The 16,276-nt window shown below is 38.2% G+C and overlaps 1 protein-coding gene across 1 annotated transcript in view; it reads left to right on the plus strand.

Moving 5' to 3' along the window:
- lingo2 (leucine rich repeat and Ig domain containing 2) overlaps positions 1–13,727 on the plus strand; it is an 82,921-nt gene extending 69,194 nt beyond the window's left edge. Inside the window, exon 2 of the mRNA XM_040118979.1 lies at positions 10,952–13,727. Coding sequence (XP_039974913.1) covers positions 10,964–12,805 — 1,842 coding nt within the window. The 5' untranslated portion in view covers positions 10,952–10,963 and the 3' untranslated portion in view covers positions 12,806–13,727. The remainder of the gene's footprint in view (positions 1–10,951) is intronic.
- The last annotated feature ends 2,549 nt before the right edge of the window (positions 13,728–16,276 follow it).

Consider the following 16,276-nt stretch of genomic DNA (forward strand, 5'->3'; position numbering starts at 1 on the left):
TATATTCTAGTTGATTCCCAATCATGGGTGGTTTGTTATTAAAATTAATCAATAATGGACTTGCACTCATCCATATAAATGACTGCATAATGCTTATATGACAGGGATTCTGGTATCTGATGCAGCAACTGATTTTCCACTCAGTGTAGCCAGTGTAGTTTAGTGAGCTAGATTTACTGTTCATGCAATGGAGTATATGTTACATAGCACGTATGTGGTATACATCATCAGTCTAAGGGGTGATCCGGGTGCAGATGGTGAAAAATCTGTTTTCATTGTCTGAAAATGTTGCTATTTTTCATGAGTAATGAGCGTAGGGTTTTGCTTTTCTTACTGAAGTGGAATATTAATAGGTTCTGGGTATATAAAACAACAGAGATGTTTATCAGCTGCATGTCCTGTTACATATAATAGAGGTGGCTATGTGGAAGCAATCAAGATAGTTGCAGGTGAATGTGTACGGTTTATATCATTGGTTGTAAATTATAACATTGAATATCATTTTTACTTCAGCAGCCCCAATGGTAGTAGAATCTTTAACGTTTTTAGAGCCCGACCAACGCTGGACTTTTGAGGCCAATACTGATAGTAATACTCAAGAGTTAAAACATCTGATAATTATCGGCCAATATTCATTTCATCACATAAAAATATTAAATAAAGGAACTGTTTTGGAGAAGAGTCCTTTCAACTGAGTTATTAAAGTTACTGGAAAGTCACTGCGCTACGGAGCTTTAGAGGACCTTTGGGTTCTTCTTCCTCCTAACAAATGACAACAACAAGCCAACGGTCAGGTGCAGTTTTAATTAATGAGCAAGGTGAGCTAGGATAAATTGATATCTATCCCCCAAGTTCAAGATGAGGCATTAGAAATATTGTAATATTTTACAGGAGGAAGAATGAGAAGGATTTTGAAACAAAAACACTCGAAAAAATGACATATCTTTGATACAACTGAACAATTGACACGGGGACACAGGCTTAGAATTTGGAAAATGCATTTTTTATTTCACTTTCTTTAAAAACTTGTTTCATTTATTTACTGATTAAATGGAGATACTGTTTCTTCCGCCAAAAAAAAAATCCAATCCAAATATTTGACAAATCAAATATCTAATAATATTTGCCAGTTTTGAAAAAAACAAAAAAACAAATGTAAAACACCTTACATTAACTAAAAGTAAATAGGGAGGTGTTGGTGGCAGCCTTTCCACCATCTGGACGTATCTGGCTGTAGATTTTTTTTTTTTTTTTTGTCTTCAAATCAGAAGCAATCCAATTTTCCACAGCTTTTAGAAAACACATCTGCAATATATCCTTTGGGCAATTTGCACCTATTTAGAGTATTTGCCCCTGTTAATGTCCTGAATGTCCTAGCCATAGTGAAAGAACCGAGACTTTTCTCTAAAGACCATTCTGACCTGTGGTACTATAAAGCACGATAACATCACCTCAATATCAATATAAAGGTGCATTACTGTTTATATTGTATGAGTCCAATGGGAGTGGTGAGTGGGTGTCATTTTAAATCAGAAAAATATGCTGCGATAAAACTCTTAATACATAACACATTGCTCTCTAATGGACTCACAAATTGGTTGATTTTTCTTTTTCACTTGTCACTTTTTAAATGAAATGAAATGACAATGCTCTGTGCCCCTGTATTAAGTCCTCTCATAATGTTGCCATTGTATTTTTATCCTCACACATTTAATTACCACGTTTTTTTACCTTTTACAATCTGATTCCTGTCTCCAAAATTGAGAATTTTTAATAGCTATTAAACATAGGATTATCTCTCTTCTCTGAGAGGCTTTTCCAACAGGATGAATCAAGATCCGACTGTTTGATGCAGTCATTTTGACTCTTTCCCGAACCAAGGGTTATCAGACACAGAAAAGAGCAACTGACTCAATCTACCAAGTTTATCTCTAATTAACACGGATTAATTGAGCTTTGACTTTGCTCTGCAAGCCAAGCAGAAGGGCACTTTGTGCATGGAAGCCTATTATTGCCCCAAGGCTGTTGATCCTACTGTTAGGTCCCAGAACAGTCATGTGACTATGATGATGTTGCTCTTGCAGTGTGTGTGTTAATAAATTATACAGTTTGCAGAAAATGGAACAATTACAGACAAGGGTTTTTAGATTTTTCACTGCCATCTGTGTGCATTAAGAAGGATCAAGGTTGCTGCTACTCTCGTTGTTTTGTTTTTCTTATTCTACTCATTCTGCATTTAGAAATGCTGCTGTCTTCTCCTCTTAATTATTTGTGTTTGGAAAATCTGATGTGATCCAGGTCATATCCTGAGGAGGCATTCTGTTACACGAGAAGTCAGATTGACGGGGGTCTATTAAAGGACTACAGTCTTAATTTTGCATGTTGGCAGGCTAACCTTAAAGCCTCGCTGCCCTTTACAACAATCCTCTCAATAATGGATAGGGTAAAGAGCACTGCAGTCTCTTCCCTCTCATTATGATCCAATTTGATTACTCGCCAATGCTCTTTTTTGAAAATGTGGGTTAATTGCGAGCTATGACTACGAACATACCTGCAAGTTAATAACATCTTTCCTTCAAGGTAGCATCATTATGAGATATAAGCCTCATTAAAATAAAATAATGATTTAATAACCTTCCCTTACAATGACCCTTGTGGGGATGTACTATTATTTTTTTAGTTGTCTGCGAAATTAAGACTTCAAACACTGTGCTTTTTTTATGTACTCTGCTCTTTTCAGAAGGCAAAAATTAACTATCGCTTGACCACAGAAACTTTAATGACCCAGCGGGAATACCGGTGACTCTGCGTAGTGCTTACACTAGTCCATGCAGTAGTCCATGCATATGTCAAAGTGGTGGCATGGTTTTATCTCTATCTTCAATGGATTTGAGGAATGTAATGTGATGTGTAATGTGTGATCCACTGACGTGGGGGCAGCCATGTCAGATGCTAATGTACAAAAGAGCTTGCTGTAAACTGCTGCACCCAGTGTGTAACACATTCTCTCCCTGCATGATTACACATAATGCTGCCTTTGTGATTGCTTTATACCCCACACAGCCCCATTCATTTTTCTTTGCTCCAGCTAAGTGTTAATTTTCCTCCGTTTCCCGCCTTTCAAAGTGGCTCTTCCTCCGGAGCAGTCTTCCAAGTCAAAATATCAAAATTTGATGCTTTGATTATGCTTTTTAAGGGGTGTTGATAATTTCCGGGTAAGGAAAGCAACTGTCTCCCGCCATCCACCATAAAGGCAGGGAGGTTTTTCTGTGTGAAGGGGAATCACATTATGGTCGATGATCAGTGCCTGGGGGCCACATCAAACACAGTATGAAAATGTTTCCAGAGGAGATAGAGGCAGGCCAATTTCACAAGTGGCTTTTTATTGGTTGATTGCACCGAGGCCAAGTTTTTATCTAAATCCTCAAACTACTTGGGCAAAATAAGAAGTGCCTTGTGAGAGTTCAGGGTGTGCAAACTTACCACTCAGATGAAAGCCGAAGCAAAATGTTTACAACCAATAGTTTGCCAGGATTACGGCTTAAGAGACCAAGTGTAAACAGGATGTGGTGTGCACAAAGTCGACCAGTGACATACAGTGTCATTGCTAGTGTGGAAAAACCGTATTATGCCAACTTTGAATTTCATGTTTTCACTTGAACTGACGGTTTATATAATCCTTTAACGGATGAACAGTTTCCATGCTCTTACAGCCTGCATTCAAATCCAAAAAAAATTCAAAACATGATTTTTTAACAAGTATTTAAGGAATACAAAGAAGTTATGTACAACTAAACTGTTTTTTTCAAGATACACGCAATATTTTTGAATCAGATCTAATTAAGTCAGACTTTGCCAAGATCACGTTGCTGTCTAACATGCCGGCCTCCTATACGCTGAGGTCTACCATTGAGTGATTTAATTTATCATTTTGCATAATTACATTCACTTCATATTGGAGCTGTAGGGCTAATTAGTTGGTAAATAATTTGAAATCAAACGTGGGTAGTGGGTGTCCACTCTGCCCGGCAGGGGAAGAGACACTGATGAGCAAACTGACCCATGATTGCTTGATTCAATTTGCTCCAATTAAAACAAAATCAACCACCACGTTACTGTGGAGTCTCTGGCTCTTGTGAGTCAGAGGAGCTTACAGGAAGGCATATACTTAGGACCCGGCTGTAGTCTGCGTGTGCTGTATCTTAAATTAGCATACATATATTTATTTATATTGCCTTTATTTTGTGTGGATGAATGCACGAATACAATGCAGTAAAGAAAAATAACACAGCAGAACATAAACTAAAACCTGAGATCTTTATTGTGGATCTTTCCATTAAAAGAGAATTAATGATTAAACACATAAATGTCTGTCTTTCATTCTAACATCCCCTCATACTTCAAATGAAACAAGTTAAATGTCCCGACTGCAGGCTCTTTCAGGATATAATTTTTCCTGGACTGCATTTTCACAACATTATGAGACAAAATAACTGTAAATATACGAATACCCAAGAAAATTACCACACTATAAATGTTAATTTATTTGTCTGTTCACCCTGTAGTTTAGTGTAGTGTAGTTTTTTAAAGAAAATCCCATCATCTTAAACACTTACTGCCATTGCCATTGTTACCAAATGACCACTGCAAATAATTACTTTTTAACAATCATCGTATTTACTGTATTATTTTACTGTATTAATCGTTTCCTTTCTGTACTTTTTGTACACCCATAGTTTTAGTGAAACATTACACAGTTAAGTAGCCATAAGCATTGTAATTTACCGCTTTTAAACTGAAATGTCATTGACTTACTTTTTAAGACGCACATCCATTTGTTGGTTACACACTATCACCACCATGTGTATGTACTTTAGAACTCACTTAGTCTGTGTTTTCAGTTTGGAAACTCCGACAAACCAGAAAATTAATAATAATAATTATAATAGATAGAGTCTGAGCAACAGTGTTACACAAAATAGTAGCACAAAAAAATCAATAAACAGTGATAAAATAGTGCATATGGAAAAGGTACATAGAGAGTGGGTAAAAAAAGTGAAAGAGTCGCAGTGAGAGAAAGATACAGATAGAAATTCGGCAATGACCCAGGGAAGATGTCTCCCGACTGCCTGCAGAGCGATTGCAATCTCCTGTCTACAGTACCTCCACTCTCACTTCTAGATTTCAGTCTGATAAAACCTCCTGTAGCGTTGACTCACCTACACACCAAGTCAAGAGCACAGCAGTCAAAGCTACACAGAGCTGTATCGGTCTGACAGGAGACGTAGCAAATTAGCTTGTGTTTAGTGTAATTATATATAATAGTGGAGCTGAAGATGAAGAACCATAAGCCATTTCCTATACACGCGAAGCGTTTCAGAGAGATGAGGAAGACATGTTAGCGGAATCATGACTAACAGCACGTGCAGAACCGTGTTTTTTGCCACTCACCCCTACAAATCCCTACTCATCCCCTTACTAGTTATCCCCGGGCTGTGTTGAAAAGCAAAGAGCAGCATCATGGGATGGAAGAGCCCCACATGTTTTCAGTGATTCATATGGAAATTAATTTGTGATGGGAATAGAAAACGGTATGGGTATTAAAAAAGGGCTAAGACAAATGCGTTCTCATATACTGGATTTGTCATAGTGGAGGAGAAAATCATAAATTCAGGAAAAGTATTACGCAATTTGGAGCTTCTCGTTGGGCCACTTGTGTACATACAGTATGCTCACGATGATGGCACTGCACAGGCGACCTCAGCACCCCTGCAAAATGGCTGTTCACTGACTTATGCTGAGTCAGATACCATTAGCTGTTATCATCCCCCTCTCAGGATTCAACCCTGCGCTAATGTGGGTCAGGGGCCACATTATACAAACACCTTCACTGTGCCGTCTTATCTCACTGTGCATTGCTGGATTTCTGCCGTTACAGGACTGTTACTGAATGTCACTGGAAATTTCAAGAATATTGAGATAAAATGGAAATGTTGGGAAAAAACGGAATAAAAAATAAAATTTACCCTAAAATACCCTCGGATTAATTCCTTATTGTTATTGTAATCCAAAGACTGTTTTAACAAAGCCCAGAAATCCTTGCATTTGACTGTTTAAAGTTAATATTTACTCAGTTAAGGGAGAGCAATAGTAGTGAAGTAGAAAGATTTCTCATTTTATGTTGTGGCTGCAATGAATGTACTGTGCACTAAGACAGTGGTGGAACAAGTACTTAGATTCTTGAAAAAAAAAAAAAAGGAATACAACAATCTGAAAATACTTCAAGTCCAATATAAAAGACCCCACTTAAGAAGTATTAACAGAAGTATTATCAGCAAAATGGACCTCAAGGATCAAAAGTAAAAGTATTGGTTTTGCAGAAAAATGGCCCCTTTGACTGATATATTATTATGTTACATTATTAAATTGTTACTGATGCATCAATTGGTAAGCAGCATTTTTAGTGTCACGACATGATTAATGGGGTAGGAAACATAAAAAAACGTTCCAATCCACAAATTTTTATATTGATATTTTGGACTTTTCTATGCTCTTTGCTTTTTATGTTAAATGTTGGATCATTTTTTGCGCCTCAAACAATTATTTAAACAAACCATCAAAGAAGCTAGAACCGAAATCATTCTTTGGTGGAACTGATAGCCAGGGGTTGGGAACCACTGTTTTAATCTTTAACAATTTTGTTGTATTTTATAAGGTTATTGTATGGTTTTTTTTTTTCATGAAAAATCTTAATCTCCAAAGTAACTAGTAGCTACGACTGTCAGATAAATTTGGTGGAATAAAATATATTGGACAGTATTTTCAAAAAGCACAACAGTGGAGTAGTAGTATAAAGTAGGAAAATAGAGAAATGGAAGCAACTCAAAATTGTACAAAATACTGTACACCACTGTACCAGCATCTCTTTTTGTGGAGATATTGGTTGTTTTTGCCTCGGTTAAGTGGCTGGTGTAATCACACAGAAAAAATGGTGAATCTAGAAAAAAGCCAGTGAAGAACTATTATCTTGATGTCACATTAACATAGTACCAATTTTCCATATTAATCAGAAATGCAGGCTACACTGCTAAAACAAGATACACTCAATATGTTTGCATCGGATGAGACTCGTCACCGTCAGACTTTAAACTCTCCCTTGCCAAGATCACGTTGCTGTCTAACACGTCGGCCTCCTATACACTGAGGGGTACCGATGAGTGGTTTAATATAGTATAATTTTGCATAATTGTATTCACTTCATATTGGAGCTGTAGGGCTAATTAGTTGGTAAATAATTTGAAATCAAAAATGGGCGGTGGGCATCCACTCTGCCCGACAGGGGGAGAGACAACGATGGGCAAACTGCAAAAAGCTTGAAATCATGGGTCAGTCAGAAAAAAACTACTTTCTAAGATTGTTGGGATAGATTTTTCTTTCACGGCTGCAAAAAAACGAAGGTGAAATTCAAATGTGTTTTTTTTTCTGTAAGTATGGAATATTATAGGTCCCAAAACTTACCGTCCTATATTTTTTCTTCAGAAAAACTCCTTGAGCGGCTCAAGCAGCACACAGTCATAAAACATAGGGCACATTAATAAAGTGTTGTTCAGCATTAAATTATCTGGGAAATTATAAGGAAATGAGAAAAATAAGCAGTGCACCCAGCAGCGAGATAAACATACACACACAGAAATCCACTCTACATGAGCAGATAGCTGGGATTTTATTTGCGGATGCTGCCCCAGGGCATCTGCCTAATTCTATGCAGCATTTGCTACTGCACAGGACGCACTTCAGCTTTTGCTACAGATGATTCACTTGCATTATGGCTCTCTCATTCAGCAGTGCCCAGGTGAGGGGGTCACATCACAGGCTCACTCTTACTCTGATTACACACTGTTACAAAGACATCCAATCATTATCCTGATTAGACACCCTCTCAGTAATCCAACGAATCAAATGGTGCTGCAATTCATGTGGAAAGCATGTGTGCACATAAGGCGGTTATTATGTGGGAAGAATCTGCAGAAACGCAGGGACAGGAAAAAAATCCTCTGTACTGAGATGTGTGTGCAGGCTGTATGTGTGTCACGATCACATTAGCCATGTGTATCTAGGAATGTTTTATTGAAACCCTGCGTTAAATAAACTAACTTATCATCTTAATTTATTGACTGTTGTACAAGGAACTACAAAGGATTAGGTATTGTTTACATTTTTCAGATTTGATGCCATATCAGATCGCATCCTTATCAGAAGCAATATTTTTTCAATTTCTGACCATGCTGAGCATAAGCATGTTAAATTATGGCTTAACACTAACAGTTGTATAGGAGACATAGTGCCTAAATAAAAAAACAAAATCATCAATCAGCCAATAGAACAGTATCTAAGAAACAGACCAAGACTTCTGTGTCAACTGAAAATATATTGGCCAAGCCCTTCTGAGTATAAAGCAGAACGATCCCGAAAAAACAAAGCGAAAAATTCCAATAATGTGCCCATTGCTTCTCATATTGCTTCACATATTGCTTCACAACATGCAACGCAAATAGCCAAGTATGATGGATGCAATAGCACAGGTGCTTCATGAAGTCAGGCTCAGGCGATTAGCGTGTTAGCACAAATGTTGAGCATTTAGCGTTACATTCCAAATAAAATGTATTAGAAAAGTGCTGAACGCGTAAACAACCCCATCCACATTTGGCAATGTTTTACAAGTAGGCAGCAATGGAGAGCCAACCATATGGTGCCCACTTACTATAGCAGTAAAGCTTTATAGCAAACTGGTGAAAAGCGAAGATAAAGACACAAAATCAGGAAAATCAACGAAAATCTATAACTGGTGAATATAAATGCTCCATCTGTCTGCTGTGTTTGTTTTCCTTTCATCCATTGGGATTCAGATCAAGGCACAACAGTGCTGGTTAAAATTCTTGCCTGGTGAGCACTGTAGGTTATTTTGATTTTTACCAACAACAAATTAACTCTTAAATGAACATAGCGTAACCTTTGTAGCACTTTGAATCACTGAAAGAGCTCTGATAGTGTTTACTGCAAATCTGAGCCTGCAACAGAGATCAGAGTGATTTCTTGTGTTCTGAGCAAACCTGTTGCATCGGTACTAGGCTATTTGTGTTTTTTTTTCCACACATATTCTCTTTGTACTTACAAATATTCTGTACAAAGTATGTACAAATATTTACAGATTTCATTTTTTTTAAATGTAAGCCAATGACACATAAATCGTGGAGAAAATATGTGCATAACCTATCATCTACATTATGTATAACAGAGATAGGAATAATTGTAAATAACCAGTTACGTGTTTAAGCCACTTCCATTGGCTACGTTTGGTTTAATAAGATCAAATAAGATCAATGTGGTGGCACTATGGTAAAAAACAGTTTCAAATTTTGAACTGTAAATATGTGAAAATGAATACTTTTACTGTGCACAGTGTTCCACTGTTTGAATGTTTGTGAATTCTTAAATTTTGATACTCTAACTTGATGCATACATGTAACTACTACTGTGATTTTTTTTTTTTTTTTATGCCATTATGGTTATGCCATCACATTATCTTATCTGCTGGCATATTAAGGGCCTGGAGAGAAATTCAGATTATTCCTCTCACCGTTTACATTTAGCACAGCCCATGACACACCAAATGAGGCAGGGGTGGTTTGCAGTCTTTGCAACCTGTCACCTAGTCTGTTTGTGGCAAGCAGTGCATTCAGTTCATATATATGCTCATATATGTTCATCTCTATGTGCTTATGTGATATACGGTATATGAATAGGCCTATGGATGAAAAACCAGCATACATAAATAGATTAAAAATGAATCAGGTTGTGTTTTAACTTTTTGCAGAGGCTGCATGACATTTCTGTCATGTTATTTATGTATTTACACATCAAAGAAGTTCACTTAAAAGTGAAGTGGGTTAGTCACAATCGTTTTGACCACAGAAGTACAGGGAGCAGAAATAAGAACTCCCCTTTTACTCCTTTTTTGCTGTATAGTGGTGTTTGCTAACCTATTTTTTAACACATAAATGGGTAGCGAGGTTATGGTTCGCACTGTGTAGTGCGTCAGCCCTGAACAAAGATAGTAAGACAGACAAGTTTTTAGACAAGTTTTTGTGGCTATTGCCAAAAAAGCCAATAAACCAGTACCACAAAGGCCACCTTTATGGTAATGCTTATAATCTAAATCCTAATGTTCTCTCAACATAAAAAGATGCCTTCCTGTAATTGCACTTGTCCATGAACTGCGTAAACCACCACCAAGCATTTTTTCATGACTGATTTTTTTCATTCTGCCTCTGTAACCTATTTGGAGTTGTGTCTTCCAATTGATAAGGTGGATGATATATTTTGAATATTATTATTTACAAGAATCAGAAAGAGAAGGAGAATATGTGTGAAAAAAAAAATACAAATAGCCTAGTACCGATGCAACAGGTTTGTTGCAGGCTCAGATTTGCAGTAAACACTATCAGAGCTCTTTCAGTGATTCAAAGTGCTACAAAGGTTACGCTATGTTCATTTAAGAGTTAATTTGTTGTTGGTAAAAATCAAAATAACCTACAGTGCTCACCAGGCAAGAATTTTAACCAGCACTGTTGTGCCTTGATCAGAATCCCATGGATGAAAGGAAAACAAAGACAGCAGACAGATTCAACTGGTGCTAGAAAAAGCAAGACAGAAAGCAGTGATTTAATTCAAACACTAGGAGATGCCCATCCAAAATTCAGAGACATCTGTGTGCAGCATAATCCATCCAATCTGTTGTCAGATGCTAGTAAAGGCATGTGCAGCCATTTTTCTCCACAACACACTGAGTCCTGCCGTGTAATTTATAATATTAACTAATTCTACATGAACACATTATCCTGAGTGTTTAACTAACCTCTTTCTTTGTCTTTGTTCTCGCTTTTTCCTCCAGAACCGTGACAGAATGGTCGACTGTATGAGCAAAGTCATGCTGCACACGGTCGTCTCATGCTGGCAACCATTCCTGGGACTGGCCCTTGTGGCTGTCTTTGTTGGTTCTACCCTGGGATGTCCCTCGCGCTGCGAGTGCTCAGCGCAGAGCAAGGCAGTTGTCTGTCACCGCAAGCGAATGCCCGGCATCCCGGACGGCATCCCAACAGAGACCAGGATCCTGGACCTGAGTAAGAACAAGCTGACAATGATCAACCCTGATGACTTTGTTGCCTTTCCTGGGCTTGAGGAACTTGACCTCAGTGGAAATATTATCAGTTATGTGGAGCCCGGAGCTTTCAACGCCCTGTTTAACATGCACTCGCTCAGTCTCAAGAGCAATCGTATCAAGCTAATTCCTCTTGGCGTCTTTGCAGGTTTAACAAATCTTACCCGACTGGATATAAGTGACAATAAGATTGTCATTCTCCTGGATTATATGTTTCAGGACTTGCACAATCTAAAGTTTTTGGAAGTGGGTGACAACGATCTTGTTTACATTTCTCACCGTGCATTCAGTGGACTTTTGAGCCTGGAGATACTAACCCTAGAAAGATGTAACCTTACAATTGTGCCCGCTGAGGCCCTTTCCCACCTGCATAACCTTGTCAGCCTCCATCTACGATACCTCAGCATCAACACTTTGCATCCTTACTCATTCAAAAAGCTGTTCCGGCTGCGGCTATTAGAAATTGATAATTGGCCTTTGCTAGACCATGTGCCAGCCAATACCCTGCATGGCCTCAACCTGACGATGCTATTTATAACCAATACCAACTTGTCCTCCTTCCCTTATCAAGCCCTGAAGCATCTGACCTACCTGACACATCTCAACCTGTCCTACAACCGCATCAGGCACATTGAAGGGGGGATGCTAATGGAGCTGGTTAGGCTGCAAGAGCTCCATCTGGTTGGTGCTCAGTTAACCACCATTGAACCGTATGCTTTCCAGGGCCTGCGGGGGCTTAAAGTCCTCAATGTCTCTCACAACCGACTGGATACACTGGAGAAGGGTGTTTTCCAGTCCCCTGAAAATCTGGAGGTTCTTCTGATTGACAACAACCCCTTAGTGTGCGACTGTCGTCTCATGTGGATCCTACAGAAAAGGCATTCCATCTTCTTTGGAGATTCGCAGCCGGAGTGCAGCACACCTGAGGGTATCCGAGGCAGGCCTTTTAAGGAGTTTAAGGAGACTCTTCTGTCTTATTACGTGACCTGCACCAAACCAAAAATTCGTGAGAACAAAACACAAACAATCACTGTGGATGAAGGCCAGCAGGCAATGTTGCGCTGCAGTGCTGAGGGGACACCAAGACCCATTGTGTCCTGGTTGTCCCCACGCCGACGAGTTCTGACAAGTAGGAGCCATGGTAGAGTGACCGTCCACAACAATGGTACACTGGAGATCAAGTCAGCAGAGGTACAAGACAGCGGAGTGTACCTGTGCCTTGCATCAAACACTGCTGGGAATGACACCCTGATGACTTCATTGGCTGTGAAAAGTCTGGGATCGCTGTATGCTAACAGGACCCAGTACTACACAGATCCCAGCAATACCACTGCCAATGGGACGGCCGGTGTGACCCTCGGTTTGGACCTAAAGACTATTCTAGTGTCAACTGCTATGGGTTGTTTTACGTTCCTGGGAGTGGTCTTGTTTTGTTTCCTTCTCCTTTTTGTTTGGAGCAGAGGGAAAGGAAAACATAAAAACAACATAGATGTTGAATATGTGCCTCGGTCAAAGTCTAATGGCACTAACATTGACTCGGCAGAGGGACAAGCTGGTCCTCGTCGTTTTAACATGAAAATGATGTGACTTCTTTTATAGATCCAAGATTCTGGATTGTGGAAATGCCCAAAGTACAATGTATTTTTTTGCAAACAGGACTACTGAACTTCCCAATGCTGCCAGGAGAGTGGTAGCGAAAAGGTTTTGGTGCATCATAACAAAATGAGCAGTATCTTAAATCATTGGATCTTGACAAAATGCTTGGATACTGTGTTTCAAATACCGAAAAGCTTAGAAGGACATCCTCTTACATAATTGCCAACGGGCAACTTCTTCGACATGGATGAGGAATGAAAACTGTTGCCGCCAAGGGGACGGGAAGGGAACAGGTGTCATTTATCAGCTTTTTGAAATTTATATGCCCAAAAAGCGGGTTTTGGGTTGGATCTACAGACTCTGCTGAACCATGTACAGTACAAATTTGTATCTAAGCTATTAACCTACTTTGTTTAGTCTTGCGCCATGCTTATTCACTGAACAAATCAATGAAACAGACCATAATTTCCTATGTTCAGTATTTTGCATATGTGTACCTAATTATTCATTATGTACATGTATGTACATATTCATTCAAAAGAAATATTCATAGCAATATGCATTAGCCAAAATTGATATAACTCCACTTGTTCAGCAAGAACACTCTTCGGACTTTTAAAGTTTCCATGGATTCAGGAAGGGCTTCTATGGGTGATTATCTGTGTCTGCTCCCTAATTGACTCCTAAAAAATATTTATTAAAAATCTTGAACATTTTACAAAAATAAGTCCTCAAACACTGTTCAGGATCCAACATAATACTTGGATCATCATAAATATGACCCGGTATTGGTAAAAAGTACCTACATGAACCACCTTTTGTTCCTATTTTTGTCTTTTTATTCCTTTAACTGTACCTTTGCAGGTTGGCAAACTACATGTGTCAAGTTTACTACAGTGACATTTGCATCATTTTCCCCAGTAGGTAATTTGGACTTTGTTGTGGTAGTTCCTCATTTTGTTGTTGAATCATTTAGATTGTGAAAACTTCAAAAGTAAAAGTAAAAAAAATGTATGTGAAATAAATGAAGATGTATTTGTACCAATGAGTCAGACATAAGTGGTTATTACATAATGAAAAATGTTTCTCTTCAGCCTCACTGATCACATCACAGTCTTCTTATGATTTATTATCCCTGTTATTACATTTCACTTCAGTTACCATGAATATACGAAGCCTAGGTTACAGCCCCATTAAAACTGCATATTTCCCAAGTGGGAATGTATTAGTTATCAGAGAAATTGTAAGTTTTGACAATTAAATCAGTAATGACCTCACACAAACTCTGCGAAACCACCACCCATACCAACTTACACAGTGGGTACATTGATACAGATCAGATTTTTATATGCTGATATTAATTTCTCGATGGCCAGTTGAATGTAAGTGACTGTAAAAATATTATATCCTTTCCTAATTTTTAGGCTGAGTTGTAGGCTCATGTTATCAGGCTCACATTATCACTTTGCTTCTTTCTTTTTGGCTGGCTGGTAGTTGGCAGGCCTTAACAATTGATTTAGAGATCCAGGTGTATTAAGTGTTTATGCGTAGCTGCATTGAGTCTTGACTTTGTTTAGTTGCTGTTTGAATGAGAGCCTACACCAATTTCTCCTCCGTGTCTTGTGCTGAAAACTGTAAGGCGACTACTTCCAGATTGTTTCCTCCTGGACCAACAACAAATTGGACAAAAACTTCTACGATAAAAAGCATTTTGACAGATGCCGACTCGAGGTAGGCCTCAAACAACCCACTGCCAGACACCCTTCAGTCTCTTTCCTTTTGTCATTACTAATTTCTGTTACGCACACACACACACAAAAACTTTATAGTAGAAAGTTACTTCTGTTTAGTGTTATTACAGTTTAGTTTGGCCCAGTTTAGTTATGCATAAACAGTACTGTATGTTCTCTAAAATATTGTTTGAAACAACAGAGAAAGCTAAACCTGTACTTGGAGCAACTTTTAACTTTATCCTTAATGCTTTTGAACATTATAGTTTATGTCTTATATGCAAAGATAGTGCCTAGGGATTAGATTGAACTAAACGTCAGACTTCGGGCGATGTCTAAATGTGTCTACTGTACAAAGCTGAGTCATTTTTGAATGTTGGACTAATTTGCCATGAATTCTGATTTTTGAGGACTTCTTCCCCAACAAAAAAAACAAAAACATGACTGACAAAGCAACCGCATCAAACCACTCAACTCCATTCACTCCAGAGTAAGAAGAGGCAGCGGTGGCAGTTGTCTTTACCGGCGAGGCACCAATTTGAGCTTTGTGTTGGCTAGTGGGCGAAGACTCATTCACCTTTAAAACAATATTTCGTGTTTGATCATTAAGCTTTTCATAAAGAAACCCGATGATACCTTGGAAATGAGCACTTCATTCAACAGTCCATTCTCAGGTTACTCAATGAGCAAATTTTCACATATGCCAGTTTTTGGAAAGTGAATGGGAAATTTTTTAAAGTATAATTCTCTGAAGTTTATGGAGATTTTCTGTGAGCGACTACCACTAAGAAAAAACACATTTTTAAGAAAATATCTTTTTGTTAAAGATATTCAAATGAAAAAATGAACTGTGCTCCAGCTGAATCGAAATGTATTTAAACTGCAGTGTATGTCAGTGCTCTGCTTCAACTGCCGTTCAACATGTTACGATCCAAAGATATAGTGTTTTACATTAAGACATACTTGCTAAAGGACTGTAGTGAGAATATACAAATAATTACTTTCTTCTTACATTAACTACTGAATCTACTTGTATGACACAAAAGAAATTATTGGTTTCTCTGTCACTTTTTTTTTTCTTTTTTTCCAAAGCATGTATCTTCTGTGCTGCTCCTCATTTGTGCCGTCTCATTAAGAGTCACAGACTATGTTTGCTTTCTGAGCCCGAGGTCCCTGGGGCTGCTGCAGAAATCAGAGCACCAAATGCTACAGCTCCTCCAAAAATACAAAAGAAACAAGGTTAACTTTGTAGGACAGTGATGCCCAGTGATGAGTGTTCATTTAGTCAAATTACATGAAAATGCGTTTTCCTTGCCGAACCGGTAAGCACAATTTTGCATTCCTGTACATACGAGGCCTCTAAAGTACAACCTCCTTTCTATATTGTATGTCCTACATAGCACTCAAAGAAATATTCTGCCCACCATGTGGTAAGTTTTCTTCTTAAGAGATAAAAATATCAGCCTTTCATTTTATATGATGGGAAAGAGTTATAAAATTGGCATCAATATTAATAGAAAAATATAATGATTGTGTTTACATGCACACTTACCAAGGCCAAGTAATAATTTCCAGTGATGGTTATATCAACAACATGTTTCTACAGTAACCCAGACATGTTTCAAAAGAAATCTGACAGCTTGAATAGACTGACATTATCCTGGATACCAAGGTATGTACAAAACTATTGAATTTGGCATTTCCACGGTGATATGCAGAATAATCCTTTCAT

This window comes from Xiphias gladius, chromosome 23 (genome assembly GCF_016859285.1).
Source record: "Xiphias gladius isolate SHS-SW01 ecotype Sanya breed wild chromosome 23, ASM1685928v1, whole genome shotgun sequence".
NCBI lineage: Eukaryota > Metazoa > Chordata > Actinopteri > Istiophoriformes > Xiphiidae > Xiphias > Xiphias gladius.